Source organism: Oncorhynchus kisutch, linkage group LG10, assembly GCF_002021735.2.
Source record: "Oncorhynchus kisutch isolate 150728-3 linkage group LG10, Okis_V2, whole genome shotgun sequence".
NCBI lineage: Eukaryota > Metazoa > Chordata > Actinopteri > Salmoniformes > Salmonidae > Oncorhynchus > Oncorhynchus kisutch.
The window spans coordinates 1,017,158-1,037,294 of record NC_034183.2 but is presented as its reverse complement, the minus strand read 5'-3'; the positions used below and the strand labels follow the sequence as shown (position 1 = coordinate 1,037,294).

The following is a 20,137-nucleotide window of genomic DNA, read 5'->3' as shown; positions in this document are numbered from 1 at the left end:
TATGCCGTTATGTCGTTATGCCGTTATGCCGTTATGTCATTATGCCGTTATGCCGTTATGCCGTTATGCCGTTATGCCGTTATGCCGTTATGTGGTATTGTGTTATGCCGTTATGCCGTTATGCCGTTATGCCGTTATGTGGTATTGTGTTATGCCGTTATGCCGTTATGCCGTTATGCCGTTATGCCGTTATGTCGTTATACCGTTATGCCGTTATGCCGTTATGCCGTTATGCCGTTATGTCGTTATGCCGTTATGCCGTTATGCCGTTATGTCGTTATGCCGTTATGCCGTTATGCCGTTATGCCGTTATGCCGTTATGTCGTTATGCCGTTATGCCGTTATGCCGTTATGCCGTTATGCCGTTATGTGGTATTGTGTTTAGATCGGTAAAACAAAACATCAATGTAATACATTTTAAATGCAGGCTGTAACGCAACAAAATGTGGAAAAACTAAAGGGGTGTGAATATATTGTTAGAGGTTTGACTACCCAAACAGTTGGTAGAATCATATTCACATTTATTCACGCCTGTGATTTCTGCCAAATGTGTCTCCACCAAGTATGGGGTGTGAAGACATACACAATCCAATACGTCCTCATTTTGTATTTCTTAGTCATTTTGAACATTTTCTATCATTTTTATTTCACTTTCAAAAATGTGGAGTAGGTTGTGTAGATCGATACGTGAAAAAAATCACTTTAATCCCATTTTTTTTTTGAAGACAGCACAAAGGTTGTGTCAATTTTCACTCGCGACTGTAGATTGAGCTGAGGGTGTGGCTGATGGTGGTTACACTCGTTATAGATTCAGGGTCTAAAGGTTACACATCTGGCTGGACTCTAGTCCTCCCACTCCATAGGCTGGAGCCATGGGATTGGCTGATTGGGTTTCTTAGGCATGGCAGCAGGGGCAGGAGCGAAGCCTGTTTGGTGCTTGGAGAGAGTTTTGGTCTGCTGCTGTGCTGTGGAGCCCCTCTGCCCTGTCCCCCCCAAGGCCTTGACAATGGCCTGGTCCAGCTCCAGGGCCTCATCTGTGGCTGATCTCCCCCGGAGGAGCTGTCTGATGGTGAACAGAGCCAGGTCAGACTTACAGCCCAGGTAGCTGCGCAGGTTGAGCTCTGGGAACAGAGTTTCTCTGAGAGCCTGGACCAGCTGGGTGTCTGTATGGGTAGGGGATCTCCCTCTGCTCAGCTGGCGAGACACGTCCTGCTCCAAGGAGACGTAACACAGCATGTCCTCGCTCAGACCTGACTTCCACACAGGTTGCCTGTTCTGTTGGTTCTTCCAGGGAGATGGGACTAATCTGGCAGCTCCTGCCCCCCCGGATGGCACCTTATTGGGCTTCGACCGCTGCTGCTGGAGGCTGTTCTGGGTCTGAGACCCGGTGTTCTGGTAGTGCTTGGACCCAATATGGCTCTGGGTCCAGCCTTTCTGGTAGTTTTTGAGGTCATTCCATTTCTTGCCCGGTGCTCTGGGCTTCTTGGGAAACAGCTGGTTGAGCCCATCCTGGTCTGCCAGATCTCCATCTAACAACTGGTTAAGCCCATCCTGGTCTGCCAGATCTCCATCTAACAACTGGTTGAGCCCATCCTGGTCTGCCAGGTCTGCCAGGTCTCCATCTAACAGCTGGTTGATGACCTGCCTCCTCAGGAAGGGGGAGGTGACCGTCTGAGTAGCACCCTGTAGTCCTCTGCCTGAATCAGATGCAGAGCCAAGTACAATAGAGTTTAAGTCCCAGAGGGACATGTCCTATACGGTGTGGCGTTGGCCTGGTGCATGCATCGGCATGGCCAATTGGGAGACATTGAAAGTAAGATTCGGATTCCCCTTCTGAAGGCAGACGGGCCCCCCCCCCCACCCCCCCCAGGCAAGCTAGAGGAAGAGGACATGCAGCACTGCCATGCCGAAGAGGAGCCATACTCAAGAGAGTCCTGCTATTATAAAGACGCGTACAGCCCTTGGAAATAGAAAGTGAATTTGAGGAGATGAGAACAACATGCAGATTCCTGTCATACTGTCAAGACCACAGAGCAGAGCATGGTATGTCATACAGACTGTATTATGGTATGTGGATCTATAGTGTGTGGTGAACCGCCACTGAAGAGAGGGCTGGCAAGTCACATTTATGAGCTAAGGGAGAGCATCTCATTTCATCCCATTCTGAAGCGGTAGCGTTTACTTTCTACAGACATGAAGCCCCGTCTTTTAAAAGCTCGTTGATGACGATCACGTCAGAGAGAAAGTCAGGAATAAAGTGGAGAATAATAAAGGATCAACTTGAAAAGCATCCAGTCGTGATCCAAGAGGACAGAGAAGCATAGTTACGGTAAGCACCAAGCAGACACCCAGAAACCATAACCAGGTGATAGCAGACGAGCTACAGACAGTTTGACAGCCCTGGTCTCTACACCACAGATCTCATCCACCCACACCGACCCTAATCTAACACCAACCCCAGTTCATACCACCCTAATCTAACACCGACCCCAGTTCATAACCACCCTAATCCAGCACCAACGCCAGTTCATCCCTCCCTAATCTAACACCAACCCCAGGTCATCCCTCCCTAATCTAACACCGACCCCAGTTCATAACCACCCTAATCCAGCACCAACCCCAGTTCATCCCTCCCTAATCTAACACCAACCCCAGGTCATCCCTCCCTAATCTAACACCGACCCCAGTTCATACCACCCTAATCTAACACCAACCGCAGGTCATCCCTCCCTAATCTAACACCGACCCCAGTTCATAACCACCCTAATCTAACACCAACCCCAGGTCATCCCTCCCTAATCTAACACCAACCCCAGGTCATCCCTCCCTAATCTAACACCAACCCCAGGTCATCCCTCCCTAATCTAACACCAACCCCAGGTCATCCCTCCCTAATCTAACACCAACCCCAGGTCATCCCTCCCTAATCTAACACCAACCCCAGGTCATCCCTCCCTAATCTAACACCAACCCCAGGTCATCCCTCCCTAATCTAACACCAACCCCAGGTCATCCCTCCCTAATCTAACACTAACCCCAGTTCATCCATTAAAGCAAAAACAATAGGTAGTTGATACCAGATGACCTTGACAGCCCTCGACCCCACAGAAATCAAGCCCCCCAGCCACAGGGCCCACCCCAATCTCAAGCCCCCCAGCCACAGGGCCCACCCCAATCTCTAGCCCCCCAGCCACAGGGCCCACCCCAGTCGACCCCAGCCAACCCCTTTAAAGCTGCTTTTTAAAGTGCTGCAGAAAAATAAGCTTTGCCATTCATCATTCAAGCTGACTTTAATCATCATGCTCCAATAATAGATCTAACCCATTGAGCCAGTTTCCCGGACACAGATTAAGCCTAGCCCTGGACCAAAAATACTTTTCAATAGAGATTCTTAAATCCATTGAGAATGCTTATTAGTCCAGGACTAGGCTTAATCTGTGTCCTGGAAACCAGCCCATAGAGTATTAATAGTACTGTGGTAGTACTGTAGTGGTAATGTGGTAGTACAATGGTATCACTGTGGTAGTACGGTAGTAGTACGGTAGTAGTACTGTGGTAGTGCTGTGGAGGTACTGTAGTAGTAATATTCTAGTACTGTAGCAGTACTGTGGTAGTACTGTTCTAGTATTGTATTAGTGCTGTGGTAGTATTGTGGTAGTACTGCACTAGTACTGTGGTAGGACTGTGGTAGGACTGTGGTAGGACTGTGGTAGGACTGTGGTAGGACTGTAGTGGTAATGTGGTAGTACAATGGTATCACTGTGGTAGTACGGTAGTAGTACGGTAGTAGTACTGTGGTAGGACTGTAGTAGTACTGTGGTAGTACTGTAGTAGGACTGTGGTAGGACTGTGGTAGTATTGTGGTAGTACTGTAGTAGTACTGTGGTAGTACTGTGGTAGTACTGTAGTAGGACTGTGGTAGGACTGTGGTAGGACTGTGGTAGTACTGTAGTAGGACTGTGGTAGGACTGTAGTAGGACTGTAGTAGGACTGTGGTAGGACTGTGGTAGGACTGTGGTAGTACTGTAGTAGGACTGTGGTAGGACTGTAGTAGGACTGTGGTAGGACTGTGGTAGGACTGTGGTAGGACTGTAGTAGGACTGTGGTAGGACTGTGGTAGTACTGTACTAGTACTGCTGTAGTACTGTACTAGTACTGCGGTAGTACTGCGGTAGTACTGCACTAGTACTGCGGTAGTACTAGTACTGTGGTAGTACTAGTACTGTGGTAGTGCTGTTGTAGTACTGTACCAGCACTGTGGTAGTACCGTGGTAGTACTGTGGTATGGCTGTGGTAGTACTGTAGTAGTGCTGTGGTATGGCTGTAGTAGCACTGTGGTAGTACTCTAGTAGTACTGTGGTAGTACTGTGGTAATAATGTGGTAGGAGTGTAGCACCATACTCACCCCCCTGGAAAGAGCAGAGCACAACTCTGTTGTCCGTGTACTGTGGTTTCCTGTAGTTGCTGTTCATGGCCACTGGGGCAGACTCCTGTTGGTGGGAGGAGTAGATGGCCGTTGCTAGGGCCAGAAACTAAGGGTACAACAAAACAAAACATCTCAGTCACAAAGCGATGTTTCAGACAGAGACAGGGCAAGAAACTAAGGGTAACTAAGAGACATTTGGTTTATTGTGGTTTCAGATACAGTTATAAATCCATATGTGTAATTGTTTTATGTTGCAGGGATAGTCCAGGAAATGAACAAGTGTGACTGACATCAAACCAAGGCCCTTACTAGCAGAAATCTTCAGTAAGGGCATTAAGATGCTTTTGATGTAACTCTGACCCTGATGTTAAAACCCTCAGTGGAGGAGACTAGATAGGCCGGCTCCAGTGTGAAACTAAACCGGTTTGAGTGAGATGGACTAACCTGTTTGAGTAAGATGGACTAACCTGTTTGAGTAAGATGGACTAACCTGTTTGAGTGAGATGGACTAACCTGTTTGAGTGAGATGGTGACAGGGTTTTTGAACACAGTCCAAAGCACGCTGGGATAGCAGGGGGGAGTGGTCAACGAGCCATCATAACGGTAGTATTCATCCAAGAGTACAGGCAGCAGACTGCGGATGTTGAAGGCTGGGACCTGCACCCTCTGATCTACATGTTCCAATAGAAAGGAATTAAATGGAATATAATGGAATGGAATAGGGTGGAATGGAATAGGATGGAATGGAATGGAACGGAATAGGATGGAATAGGATGGAATGGAACGGAATAGGATGGAATGGAATGTAATAGGATGGAATAGAATGGAATAGGTTGGAATGGAATAGGATAGGAATAGAATGGAATGGAATGGAATAGGATGGAATGGAATAGGATGGAATGGAATAGAATGGAATGGAATAGGATGGAATTGAATAGGATGGAATGGAATAGGGTGGGATAGGATGGAATGGAATATAATGGAATAGGATAGGATGGAATGGAATAGGATGGAATGGAATGGGATAGGATGGAATGGAATATAATTGAATAGGATGGAATGGAATAGGATGGAATGGAATGGAATATAATGGAATGGAATATGATGGAATAGGAGGGAATGGAATAGGATGGAATGGAATAGGATGGAATGGAATATAATTGAATGGAATGGAATGGAATAGGATGGAATGGAATATAATGGGATGGAATAGGATGGAATGGAATGGAATAGGATGGAATGGAATATGATGGAATAGGATGGAATGGAATGGAATAGGATGGAATGGAATATGATGGAATAGGATGGAATGGAATGGAATAGGATGGAATGGAAAATGATGGAATAGGATGGAATGGAATGGAATAGGATGGAATGGAATATGATGGAATAGGAGGGAATGGAATAGGATGGAATATGGGGGAATGGAATGGAATAGGATGGAATAGAATTGAATAGGATGGAATAGAATTGAATAGGATGGAATGGAATGGAATAGGATGGGATGGAATAGGATAGGATGGAATGGAATAGGATGGAATTGGATGGGATGGAATAGGATGGAATTTAATTGAATGGAATAGGAGGGAATGGAATGGAATAGGATGGAATAGGAGTGAATGGAATAGGATGGAATATGGGGGAATGGAATGGAATAGGATGGAATAGAATGGAATAGGATGGAATAGGATGGGATGGAATAGGATAGGATGGAATGGAATAGGATGGGATGGAATAGGATGGAATGGAATAGGATGGAATGGAATAGGATGGAATGGAATATAATGGAATGGAATAGGATGGAATGGAATAGGATGGAATGGAATATGATGGAATAGGATGGAATGGAATGGAATAGGATGGAATGGAATATGATGGAATAGGATGGAATGGAATGGAATAGGATGGAATGGAATATGATGGAATAGGAGGGAATGGAATAGGATGGAATATGGGGGAATGGAATGGAATAGGATGGAATAGAATTGAATAGGATGGAATAGAATTGAATAGGATGGAATGGAATGGAATAGGATGGAATAGGATGGGATGGAATAGGATAGGATGGAATGGAATAGGATGGAATAGGATGGGATGGAATAGGATGGAATTTAATTGAATGGAATAGGAGGGAATGGAATGGAATAGGATGGAATAGAATGGAATGGAATAGGGTGGAATGGAATATGGTGGAATGGAATATGGTGGAATGGAATGGGATGGAATGGAATAGGATGGAATGGAATAGGATGGAATGGAATAGGATGGAATGGAATGGAATAGGATGGAATAGAATGGAATAGGATGGAATAGAATTGAATAGGATGGAATGGAATATGATGGACTATAATTGAATGGAATGGAATGGAATAGAATGGAATAGGATGGAATGGAATAGGATGGAATAGAATTGAATGGAATAGAATTGAATAGAATGGAATAGAATGGAATGGAATGGAATAGGATGGAATAGAATATAATGGAATAGGATGGAATGGAATAGAATAGAATGGAATAGAATGGAATAGGATGGAATAGGATGGAATAGGATGGAAAAGGATGGAATGGAATAGAATGGAATAGAATGGAATGGAATGAATGGAATGGAAAAGGATGGAATATAATATAATTGAATGGAATAGAACAGAACAGAACAGAATGGAAGATAATATAATATAATGGAATGGAATAGGATGGAATATAATTTAATGGAATGGAAAAGGATGGAATATAATAGAATTGAATGGAATAAAACAGAATGGAATAGAATATAATGGAACTAATGTAGTCTAAAACGCACCTTTGTATTTAATACCATTGATGTACTTGAGGAACTGAGCGAACGCTGGGTTGAATTCCCCGACCTGCAGCAGAGGCACAGTTAGTTAGTGATGCTCACTAATAGACGGCCCCAAATCACTCCCTGTCCCTCCAACTGGCACTATCCCCTTGATGTTTGCAGACTTGTAAGGTGTAAGAATCCAAGAATTATGACCAAGGGGAAAGGGTAAGGAGCAATTTTGGGACTCTCTGAGAGTCTGTAGTGAGCCTCTCCTCTCCTCTCCTCTCCTCTCCTCTCCTCTCCTCTCCTCTCCTCTCCTCTCCTCTCCTCTCCTCTCCTCTCCTCTCCTCTCCTCTCCTCTCCTCTCCTCTCCTCTCCTCTCCTCTCCTCTCCTCTCCTCTCCTCTCCTCTCCTCTCCTCTCCTCTCCTCTCCTCTCCTCTCCATCTCTCCTCCTCCTCTCATCTCCATCTCATCTCCATCTCCTCTCCATCTCATCTCCTCACAATCTCCACTTTTCTCTTCTCCTCTCTTCTTCTCTCCTCTCCTCTTCGCTCCTGTCCTCTCCTCTCTTCTCCTCATCTCCCCTCTCCTCCTCTCATCCTGCTACTCTCCTCGCTCCTCCTCATCTTCTCTTCTCCTTTTGTCCCTCCTCTCCTCCACTTACCTCCCCTCTCCTTGATGCCCCTACCTCTACCTCTACCTCTACCCTACTCACCTCTATCAGAACTCCCAGTACAGCCAGGCCGTCTGACTTGTCTGCTGCCACAGAGATGTTGGGGTACTTGTCTGAGTTGAAGAGCACCATATGCATCTGAGGAGAGACATTGGGAGAGATAAGTCAGGATACCCTGTAGCTACAAACACTTATGTTACCATCAGTCACAGGGTAATGTAATTATATATACCCTAACTCTATCTAGTCTAGTTTATCAGGGTAATGTCAATAATATATAACCCTAACTCTATCTAGTCTAGTTTATCAGGGTAATGTAATAATATATAACCCTAACTCTATCTAATCTAGTTTATCAGGGTAATGTCAGTAGGTATAAATCGATGAACCTAGCCTGGCATGCAGGTGATGGCCCATACATCTACACTATATACAATGCATTCAGAAAGCATTCAGACCCCTTGACTTTTTCCACATTTTGATACGTTGCAGCCTTATTCTAAAATGTATTAAATTGTTAGTTTCCCTTATAAATCTACAAACCCCATAATTAAAAAAGCAAATATAGTTTAAAAAAAAATGTATATAAAAAATAATAAAAATGAAATATCACATTTACATATGTTTTCAGACCCTTTACTCAGTACTTTGTTGAAGCACATTTGGCAGTGATCATAGCCTTCTTGGGTATGACGCTACAAGCTTGGCACTCCTGTATTTGGGGAGTTTCTACCATTCTTCTCTGCAGATCCTCTTCAACTCTGTGTGTCGCTGCACAGCTATTTTTGGGTCTCTCCAGAGATGTTCGATCTGGTTCAAGTCTGGGCTCAGGCTGGGCCACTCAAGGACATTCAGAGTCCTGAAGCCACTCAAGGACATTCAGAGACTTGTCCTGAAGCCACTCCTGCATTGTCTTGGCTGTGTGCTTAGGGTTGTTGTGCTGTTGGAAGGTGAACCTTCGCCCCAGTCTGAGGTCTTGAGCACTCTGTAGCAGGTTTTCATCAAGGATCTCTCTGTACTTTGCTCTGTTCATCTTTCTCTCGATCCTTGCCGCTGAGAAACATCCCCCACGGTGTGATGCTGCCACCACCATGCTTCACCGTAGGGATGGTGCCAGGTTTCCTACAGATGTGACACTTGGCATTCAGGCCAAAGAGTTCAAACTTGGTTTCATCAAACCAGAGAATCTTGTTTCTCATGGTCTGAGAATCTTTAGGAGATTTTTGGCAAACTCCAAGCGGGCTATCACGTGCCTTTTACTGAGGAATGGCTTCCGTCTGGCCACTCTACCATAAAGGCCTGATTGGTGGAGTGCTGCAGAGATGGTTGTCCTTCTGGAAGGCTCTCCCACTTCCACAGAGAAACTCTGGAGCTCTGTCAGAGTGACCATCGGGTTCTTGGTCACCTCCCTGGCCAAGGCCTTTGTCCCCTGATTGCTCAGTTTGGCTGGGCGGCCAGCTCTAGGAAGAGTCTTGGTGGTTCCAAACACTGTGTTCTTGGGGACCTTCAATGCTGCAGAAATGCATCGGAAATGCAACTGCTTCTGGATGCAACGTCAGCACAAGAACTGTTCGTAGGGAGCTTCATGAAATGGGTTTCCATGGCCGAGCAGCCGCACACAAGCCTAAGATCACTATGTGCAATGCCAAGCGTCGGCTGGAGTGGTGTAAATCTTTCCGCCATTGGTCTCTGGAGCAGTGGAAAGCCTTCCCAGAAGAGTAGGGGATGTTATAGCAGCAAAGGGGGGACCAACTCCATATTAATGCCCTTGATTTTAGAATGAGATGTTTAACGAGCAGGTGTCCACATACTGTTGGTCATGTAGTGAATCTTCTCCTTCCTCACTATAAATAGTCTTGGAGAGAACTATCCATCCATCTTCTCCTTCTCAACTAGTACCTCTTCCCTGCAGACCATCATCATAGTCTTGGAGAGGACTATCCATCTTCTCCTTCTCAACTAGTACCTCTTCCCTGCAGACCATCATCATAGTCTTGGAGAGGAACTATCCATCCATCTTCTCCTTCTCAACTAGTACCTCTTCCCTGCAGACCATCATCATAGTCTTGGAGAGGAACCGTGAGGTTCAGGTTAAGGTTAGGGACAGTTTGGTTCAGGTTAGGGACAGTGAGGTTAAGGTTCAGGTTGGAGCATCAGAATTTGTAGGTTCGATTACAGGCTCAATATGGCCAGAATTTTTTTTCTGAAACACGTCAGTCTAGTCTTGTTCTGAAAAATGAAGGCTATTCCATGAAAGAAACTACCAATAAACTGAAGATCTCGTACTACTCTCTTCACAGAGCAGAGCAAACTGTCCACAAGTCCTCAACTGGCAGATATTCCATTCAAAACCAGCCGTTTCCAGCTAAAATTGATTAATTTACAACATTGACAATGTCCACACTGTTATTTTAATTCACACAAAATGTTATTTTCTTTCAAAAACAAGGACATTTCTAAGTGACCCCAAACTTTTGAACGGTAGTGTAGGTAGGGGTAAAGTGATAGTCAATCAGGACAGATAATAAACAGAGTAGCAGCAACGTGTGTGTGTGTGTGTGTGTGTGTGTGTGTGTGTGTGTATGTGTGTGTGTGTGTGTGTGTGTGTGTGTGTGTGTGTGTGTGTGTGTGTGTGTGTGTGTGTGTGTGTGTGTGTGTGTGTGTGTGTGTGTGTGTGTGTGTGTGTGTGTGTGTGTGTGTGTGTGGCATCAATATGCATGTGTGTGTAAACGTATGTAGTGTGTGTAAACGTATGTAGTGTGTGTAGTATGTGTGAGTGTGTGGGTAGAGTCCAGTCAGTGTGTGTGGGTAGATTCATCTGATTCACATTTGGAGGTCCTACCTCCATTCCCTTATTTCTAATTACATTGCATTTAGACATGACAATGAAAAGCAAACATTTTAAAAATACTTCACAGTGAACCCGCCCATTGCAGTCTCTCATTTTCCACCAAAGATTAACTGAATCATAAAAGAGTTCTACATTCTGTCATTCATGGTTCTCATCCACAGACATACTGTCATTCATGGTTCTCATCTACAGACATTCTGTCATTCATGGTTCTCATCTACAGACATACTGTCATTCATGGTTCTCATCTATAGACTGGAAAGAATGGATGAAGGTTCTCTGTCTTGTATCGTCTAGCTCTGTGGATCATCTTCTAATGGTTCTCTGTCATGAAACCACAGAGCTAGACGATACATCTTCTAATGGTTCTCTGTCTTGCTCCACAGAGCTAGACGATACACCTTCTAATGGTTCTCTGTCTTGAACCACAGAGCTAGACGATACATCTTCTAATGGTTCTGTCTTGAACCACAGAGCTAGACGATACACCTTCTAATGGTTCTCTGTCTTGAACCACAGAGCTAGATGATACATCTTCTAATGGTTCTGTCTTGAACCACAGAGCTAGATGATACACCTTCTAATGGTTCTCTGTCTTGAACCACAGAGCTAGATGATACACCTTCTAATGGTTCTCTGTCTTGAACCACAGAGCTAGATGATACATCTTCTAATGGTTCTGTCTTGAACCACAGAGCTAGATGATACACCTTCTAATGGTTCTCTGTCTTGAACCACAGAGCTAGACGATACACCTTCTAATGGTTCTGTCTTGAACCACAGAGCTAGATGATACACCTTCTAATGGTTCTGTCTTGAACCACAGAGCTAGACGATACACCTTCTAATGGTTCTCTGTCTTGAACCACAGAGCTAGACGATACACCTTCTAATGGTTCTCTGTCTTGAACCACAGAGCTAGACGATACACCTTCTAATGGTTCTCTGTCTTGAACCACAGAGCTAGATGATACACCTTCTAATGGTTCTCTGTCTTGAACCACAGAGCTAGATGATACACCTTCTAATGGTTCTCTGTCTTGAACCACAGAGCTAGACGATACACCTTCTAATGGTTCTCTGTCTTGAACCACAGAGCTAGATGATACATCTTCTAATGGTTCTGTCTTGAACCACAGAGCTAGATGATACACCTTCTAATGGTTCTCTGTCTTGAACCACAGAGCTAGATGATACATCTTCTAATGGTTCTGTCTTGAACCACAGAGCTAGATGATACACCTTCTAATGGTTCTCTGTCTTGAACCACAGAGCTAGACGATACACCTTCTAATGGTTCTGTCTTGAACCACAGAGCTAGATGATACACCTTCTAATGGTTCTGTCTTGAACCACAGAGCTAGACGATACACCTTCTAATGGTTCTCTGTCTTGAACCACAGAGCTAGACGATACACCTTCTAATGGTTCTCTGTCTTGAACCACAGAGCTAGACGATACACCTTCTAATGGTTCTCTGTCTTGAACCACAGAGCTAGATGATACACCTTCTAATGGTTCTGTCTTGAACCACAGAGCTAGATGATACACCTTCTAATGGTTCTGTCTTGAACCACAGAGCTAGACGATACACCTTCTAATGGTTCTCTGTCTTGAACCACAGAGCTAGACGATACATCTTCTAATGGTTCTGTCTTGAACCACAGAGCTAGACGATACACCTTCTAATGGTTCTCTGTCTTGAACCACAGAGCTAGACGATACATCTTCTAATGGTTCTCTGTCTTGAACCACAGAGCTAGACGATACACCTTCTAATGGTTCTCTGTCTTGAACCACAGAGCTAGATGATACACCTTCTAATGGTTCTCTGTCTTGAACCACAGAGCTAGACGATACATCTTCTAATGGTTCTCTGTCTTAAACCACAGAGCTAGACGATACATCTTCTAATGCATATTGTTTCTCCCTGTTTACTGTTTATTTAAATTGTAATGTTCTGAGAGTCTAAAACCAGAACGGAGCACAGATTCCTTCACTGGAATCTAGATATAGATAGTGATGTCATCCAAACCACACAGACCAGACTCTAACTGAGTGTTCAATTATACTATAAAATGGAAGATGCACAATAAGCTGGTTTTCTAACTGTTGAATGGGGAAAGGGTGTGTTCTTCAAAATGCACAGCTGACTACCACTTGGGCCACTTGATGTTGAGAGAAATAGGACAGAGATTTACAGACAGACAGGCGGTCAGCTCTCTGAAACTTCCTCAGCTGTAGTCTGGACAGAAGGCCAGCGTGAGGGTGTGTGTGTGTGTTGTGAGGGTGTGTGTGTGTGTTGTGAGGGTGTGTGTGTGTGTGTTGTGAGGGTGTGTGTGTGTGTGTTGTGAGGGTGTGTGTGTGTGTTGTGAGGGTGTGTGTGTGTGTTGTGAGGGTGTGTGTGTGTGTTGTGAGAGTGTGTGTGTGTGTTGTGAGGGTGTGTGTGTGTGTGTTGACCCTGTGTTAAGTATATTATGGGAAGACTTCAAAGGGCTGTCCTGTGTGTGTGTGTCTGTGTGTTTGTGTGTGTGTTGACCCTGTGTTAAGTATATTATGGGAAGACTTCAAAGGGCTGTCGTGTGTGTGTGTGTGTGTGTGTGTGTCTGTGTGTTTGTGTGTGTGTTGACCCTGTGTTAAGTATATTATGGGAAGACTTCAAAGGGCTGTCGTGTGTGTGTGTGTGTGTGTCTGTGTGTTTGTGTGTGTGTTGACCCTGTGTTAAGTATATTATGGGAAGACTTCAAAGGGCTGTCGTGTGTGTGTGTGTGTGTGTGTGTGTGTGTGTGTGTGTGTGTGTGTGTGTGTGTGTGTGTGAGTTGTGACTGGTGGTGTTACTGGCTTCAGTCTCTGTACCAATTAAATGTCAGCAGCTGAAGTCACTGGCTTTCACATAATTAGTCTGAGCCATCAAACTTCTATAACTTATCCAGAACGCTGAAGGCCACCTGCTGGTCAACTTTCCAAAGGTCCCCCGTGTCACCCCGCTCCTCTGCAAACTCCACTGGCTTCCAGTCGAAGCCCACATCCACTTCCAGACCATGGTACATGCCTACGGAGCAGCAAGAGGCGCGGCCCTTCCCTACCTGCAGGCTATGCTCAAACCCTACACCCCAACCAGAGCCCTCCCCCCACCCAGAGGTGGCTCCCTCTCAGCCCAGTCCAAGCTCTCATCTATCCTACCACCCCAATGGTGGAACCATCTTCCCCCTGAAGCTAGGAAAGCAGAGTCCCTTCCCATCTTCTGAAAGCATCTGAAAACTCTTCAACGTGTATCTTAAATAAGATCTCAGTCAGTCTTATCCCCTGTAGGTCACTAAACCAACTGGACATCTACCCCAGCTGTAGGTCTCTACCCCAGCTGTAGTTCTCTACCCCAGCTGTAGGTCTGTCCCAGCTGTAGGTCACTACCCCAGCAGTAGGTCTCTACCCCAGCTGTGGGTCTCTACCCCAGCTGTAGGTCTGTCCCAGCTGTAGGTCTCTAGCCCAGCTGTAGGTCTGTCCCGGCTGTAGGTCTCTACTCCGGCTGTAGGTCTCTACCCCGGCTGTAGGTCTGTACCCCGGCTGTAGGTCTGTCCCAGCTGTTGGTCTCTACCCCAGCTGTAGGTCTCTACCCCAGCTGTAGGTCTGTCCCAGCTGTAGGTCTGTCCCAGCTGTAGGTCTCTACCCCAGCTGTAGGTCTGTACCCCAGCTGTAGGTCTCTACCCCAGCTGTAGGTCTCTACCCCAGCTGTGGGTCTCTACCCCAGCTGTAGGTCTCTACCCCAGCTGTGGGTCTCTACCCCAGCTGTGGGTCTCTACCCCAGCTGTAGGTCTCTACCCCAGCTGGTGGTCTCTACCCCAGCTGTGGGTCTCTACCCCAGCTATAGGTATGTTCCAGCTGGTGGTCTCTACCCCAGCTGTGATCTCTACCCCAGTTGTAGGTCTCTACCCCAAATGTATGTCTGTCCCAGCAGTAGGTCTCTGTCCCAGCTGTAGGTCTCTGTTCCGGCTGTAGGTCTCTGTTCCGGCTGTAGGTCTCTACCCCGGCTGTAGGTCTCTACCCCAGCTGTAGGTCTGTACCCCGGCTGTAGGTCTGTACCCCGGCTGTAGGTCTGTACCCCGGCTGTAGGTCTGTACCCCGGCTGTAGGTCTCTGTCCCAGCTGTAGGTCTGTCCCAGCTGTAGGTCTCTACCCCAGCTGTGGGTCTCTACCCCAGCTGTAGGTCTCTACCCCAGTTGTAGGTCTCTACCCAAGCTGTAGGTCTCTACCCCAGCTGTAGGTCTCTACCCCAGCTGTAGGTCTGTCCCAGCTGTTATTCTCTGTCCCAACTGTAGGTCTCTACCCCAGCTGTAGGTCTCTACCCCAGCTGTAGGTCTCTACCCCAGCTGTATGTCTCTACCCCAGTTGTAGGTCTGTCCCAGCTGTAGGTCTCTGTGTAACAGTGAGTTAGAGTGTGTTAGTGTGTAACAGTGTGTTAGGTTACCTCGGCAGCAAACTGTCTGCCATTGACGGTGTGTTCTGATCCGACAGGCAGGTGTTCTGAGCCCCAGTGGAAGTGGAGTTGAGCAGCAGTGTAACGGTGAGGCAGGCTGGACAGATACATCCTCCTGGGTAGGGACAGCTGAACTGGAGAGAGAGAGAGAAATTACATCTCTTTAGAGATGTACTCTAGAGACAGCTGAACTGGAGAGAGAGAGAGAGAGAAATTAACTCTCTTTAGACTCTCTAGAGACAGCTGAACTGGAGAGAGAAATTAACTCTCTTTAGAGATGTACTCTAGAGACAGCTGAACTGGAGAGAGAGAGAGAGATTAATTCTTTAGAGATGTACTCTAGAGACAGCTGAACTGGAGAGAGAGAGAGAGAGAGATTAACTCTTTAGAGATGTACTCTAGAGACAGCTGAACTGGAGAGAGAGAGACTTCAGACTCTCTAGAGACAGCTATACATTCACGCCTTTAGACCATTCAATCCCAACCTTTTCCTTTACAGGGAAAAGGTTGGTCAGCAGCATATATCTCATCCAAGTTTAAGTGACTTTTTAAAAGTCAGAGTCAGCTGGAGATGTCTGAATCCCTGACTAAAGATGCAGAGCAACCTGTTCTCTGCTGTCAAACGTCCGTCTGATAATTCGCTTGGTGAAGGATGATGATGATGATGATGATGATGATGATGTAACAATGTCTCCGGCTGTGTTGGTCGTCAGGACAACAAGACATCGCATTACACTGACCGTCAGTGACACGGAGTAGTTTAAAGGCTAATCGGCCTAATCCTAAATGCCACCCTATTCACTATGTAGGTATGGAATAGCACTACATAGGCATGGAACGGCACTACGTAGGCATGGAACGGCACTACGTAGGCATGGAACGGCACTATGTAGGCATGGAATGGCACTACGTAGGCATGGAACGGCACTACGTAGGCATGGAACGGCACTACGTAGGCATGGAACGGCACTACGTAGGCATGGAATGGCACTACGTAGGCATGGAACGGCACTATGTAGGCATGGAACGGCACTATGTAGCCATGGAATGGCACTATGTAGGCATTGAACGGCACTATGTAGGCATGGAATGGCACTATGTAGGCATGGAATAACACTATGTAGGCATTGAACGGCACTATGTAGGCATTGAACGGCACTATGTAGGCATGGAATGGCACTATGTAGGCATGGAATAACACTATGTAGGCATTGAACGGCACTATGTAGGCATGGAATAACACTATGTAGGCATTGAACGGCACTATGTAGGCATGGAATGGCACTATGCAGGCATGGAATGGCACTATGTAGGCATGGGATGGCACTATGTAGGCATGGAATAACACTATGTAGGCATTGAATGGCACTATGTAGGCATGGAATGGCACTATGTAGGCATGGGGTGGCACTATGTAGGCATGGGATGGCACTATGTAGGCATGGAATAGCACTATGTAGGCATGGAATAGCACTATGTAGGCATGTAATGGCACTATGTAGGCATGTAATGGCACTATGTAGGCATGGAATGGCACTATGTAGGCATGGAATGGCACTATGTAGGCATGGAATATGACTATGTAGACATGGAATAGGACTATGTAGGCATGGAATAGGACTATGTAGGCATGTAATGGCACTACGTAGGCATGGAATGGCACTACGTAGGCATGGAACGGCACTATGTAGGCATGGAACGGCACTATGTAGCCATGGAATGGCACTATGTAGGCATTGAACGGCACTATGTAGGCATGGAATGGCACTATGTAGGCATGGAATAACACTATGTAGGCATTGAACGGCACTATGTAGGCATTGAACGGCACTATGTAGGCATGGAATGGCACTATGTAGGCATGGAATAACACTATGTAGGCATTGAACGGCACTATGTAGGCATGGAATAACACTATGTAGGCATTGAACGGCACTATGTAGGCATGGAATGGCACTATGCAGGCATGGAATGGCACTATGTAGGCATGGGATGGCACTATGTAGGCATGGAATAACACTATGTAGGCATTGAATGGCACTATGTAGGCATGGAATGGCACTATGTAGGCATGGGATGGCACTATGTAGGCATGGGATGGCACTATGTAGGCATGGAATAGCACTATGTAGGCATGGAATAGCACTATGTAGGCATGTAATGGCACTATGTAGGCATGTAATGGCAGTATGTAGGCATGGAATGGCACTATGTAGGCATGGAATGGCACTATGTAGGCATGGAATATGACTATGTAGACATGGAATAGGACTATGTAGGCATGGAATAGGACTATGTAGGCATGTAATGGCACTATGTAGGCATGGAACAGCACTATGTAGGCATGGAACAACACTATGGAGGCATGGAATAGCACTATGTAGGCATGGGATGGCACTATGTAGGAGGTAGGGTGTCATTAGAGATATTTTACGCCAACCTCCTCGTGCCTTTTGCACACACTGTATATAGACTTTCTTTTTTCTACTGTGTCATTGACTTGTTTATTGTGTTATTGGCTTGTTTATTGTTTATTCCACGTGTAACTCTGTGTTGTTGTTTGTGTCACACTGCTTTGCTTTATCTTGGCCAGGTTGCAGTTGTAAATGAAAACTTGTTCTCAACTGGCCTACCTGGTTAAATAAAGGTGAAATAAAATAAAATTAAAATAAATAGCTCCACTATATAGGAGATAGGGTGTCATTAGAGATATACAGGAGATAGGGTGTCATTAGAGATATACAGGAGATAGGGTGTCATTAGAGATATGGCTCCACTATATAGGAGATAGGGTGTCATTAGAGATGTATAGGAGATAGGGTGTCATTAGAGATATATAGGAGATAGGGTGTCATTAGAGATATACAGGAGATAGGGTGTCATTAGAGATATATAGGAGATAGGGTGTCATTAGAGATATATAGGAGATAGGGAGCTATTAGAGATATATAGGAGATAGGGTGCCATTTGAGATATATAGGAGATAGGGTGTCATTAGAGATATATAGGAGATAGGGTGTCATTAGAGATATATAGGAGATAGGGTGTTATTAGAGATACAGCTCTATTCTGCACTCATCATCATTTGGCTGCAGAACGCTGGACCAGCCTTAGGCCACTGTTTCACCACCTATCATCAACCAATAAGGTGCCTGGACCAGAGAGGTGATTTATGCTAGCATGTCTAATAGGGGTTTCTATGCTGTTGGCTAAACGGCAATGTCAGTGTGAGTGGTCAGTATGTTTGAGACTTGCTGACACTGCTATCGCCATCCCTGCATCCCATAATGATACGGGTCCTGACAGTGGCAGGTGTCTGCGTCATCCAGCCTTGTGATCACTAAACAGCCGTGGGGTTTAACGAACATACAATGCAAGTTGCCTCTGTAAAATAAAGAATTGTGTTATATTTTCAGAAGGCTGTTTTAAGACAAGAGTTATTCTATCTAAGAGCATGTTTACAAAGATTTCAAAAATAACACTGGGGATTGTTGTCATGTGATTATGTTGGATTACTGTGGCCGATCCAGTCAGAGGATAATCCATAATTTTCCTCAAACTGACCCAGGTCACTAAGAAGAGAGTGTTTTATACTACCAATGTCAGGTATGCTCGTTCAATGTCATACGTGTGCTATGTCGTGGGTATGGCACACATATGACATGGTTCTGGCACCAGGATCAGCCTGCTCAGTCGCAGCAGGACCCACAACATGCAAGACATCTAAAGCCTGTAAAGATGAGATCATCTTCCACGCTTTACTCACTGGAGTGTCCATTGTTCCCGAGGGTCAGCTGCTCATTGGCTGAGAGGTTGTAGTTCTGGAGCTCGATTGGACGTAGTGTGGGGTCAAACCTCAGCAGCTGGGTCTGGATGTCTATAGGTGACTGGAATGTTCCGCCACAGAATGGGTAGTGCTTGGACCAGTGGTGCTCACCGTCGGGACCTAAATAACATATAACAATACTATAGTATATAATACGATATAACACAGTGAAACAATATAAAACAGAACCCCACAGAATGAGTAGTGCTTGGACCAGGGGTGCTCCCCATCTCGTCCTAGAGAAGGTAACATGTTAATCAATTCAATTTGACCAATTTAAATCAATACAACTTCATTTGTCCCTTAAGGCAATTCCATCCCTACATGATGCAAACTGTTTCATCAGATGACATCACAACCCAGGAGGTCTCTCTGGTGACATCACAGCCCAAGAGGTACCTCTGGTGACATCACAGCTCAGGAGGTATCTCAGGTGACATCACCGCCCAGGAGGTACCTCTGGTGACATCACCACCCAGGAGGTATCTCAGGTGCCATCACAGCCCAGGAGGTATCTCTGGTGACATCACAGCCCAGGAGTTATCACAGGTGCCATCACAGCACAGGAGGTATCTCAGGTGCCATCACAGCCCAGGAGTTATCACAGGTGCCATCACAACACAGGAGGTATCTCAGGTGACATCACAGCCCAGGAGGTATCTCAGGTGCCATCACAGCCCAGGAGGTATCTCAGGTGCCATCACAGCCCAGGAGGTATCACAGGTGCCATCACAGCCCAGGAGTTATCACAGGTGCCATCACAGCCCAGGAGGTATCTCAGGTGCCATCACAGCACAGGAGGTATCTCAGGTGCCATCACAGCCCAGGAGTTATCACAGGTGCCATCACAGCTCATGAGGTATCTCAGGTGCCATCACAGCCCAGGAGGTATCTCAGGTGCCATCACAGCCCAGGAGGTATCTCAGGTGCCATCACAGCCCAGGAGGTATCTCAGGTGCCATCACAGCCCAGGAGGTATCACAGGTGACATCACCGCCAAGGTGCTATCTCAAGGTATCTCAAGTGTATGTAGTGTACATGACCAATACATACATGTGCATCTCAAACCCAGGTGCTTCAAATCAGCTTCAGTCCAAGTCAGCCT

General features: G+C 45.9%; 1 protein-coding gene across 1 annotated transcript; it reads right to left on the bottom strand.

The window, feature by feature from the left end:
- Positions 1-795: 795 nt before the first annotated feature.
- On the bottom strand, positions 796-19,888 carry ca12 (carbonic anhydrase XII). The gene is made up of 8 exons (XM_031832821.1): positions 19,824-19,888; positions 18,973-19,172; positions 15,198-15,340; positions 7,925-8,020; positions 7,227-7,290; positions 4,940-5,097; positions 4,406-4,532; positions 796-1,697 (listed from the first exon to the last, which is right to left on the bottom strand). The coding sequence occupies exons 1-8, from the start codon at positions 19,886-19,888 to the stop codon at positions 844-846; spliced, it is 1,707 nt and encodes a 568-aa protein (XP_031688681.1). The 3' UTR covers positions 796-843.
- Between the last annotated feature and the right edge of the window lie 249 nt (positions 19,889-20,137).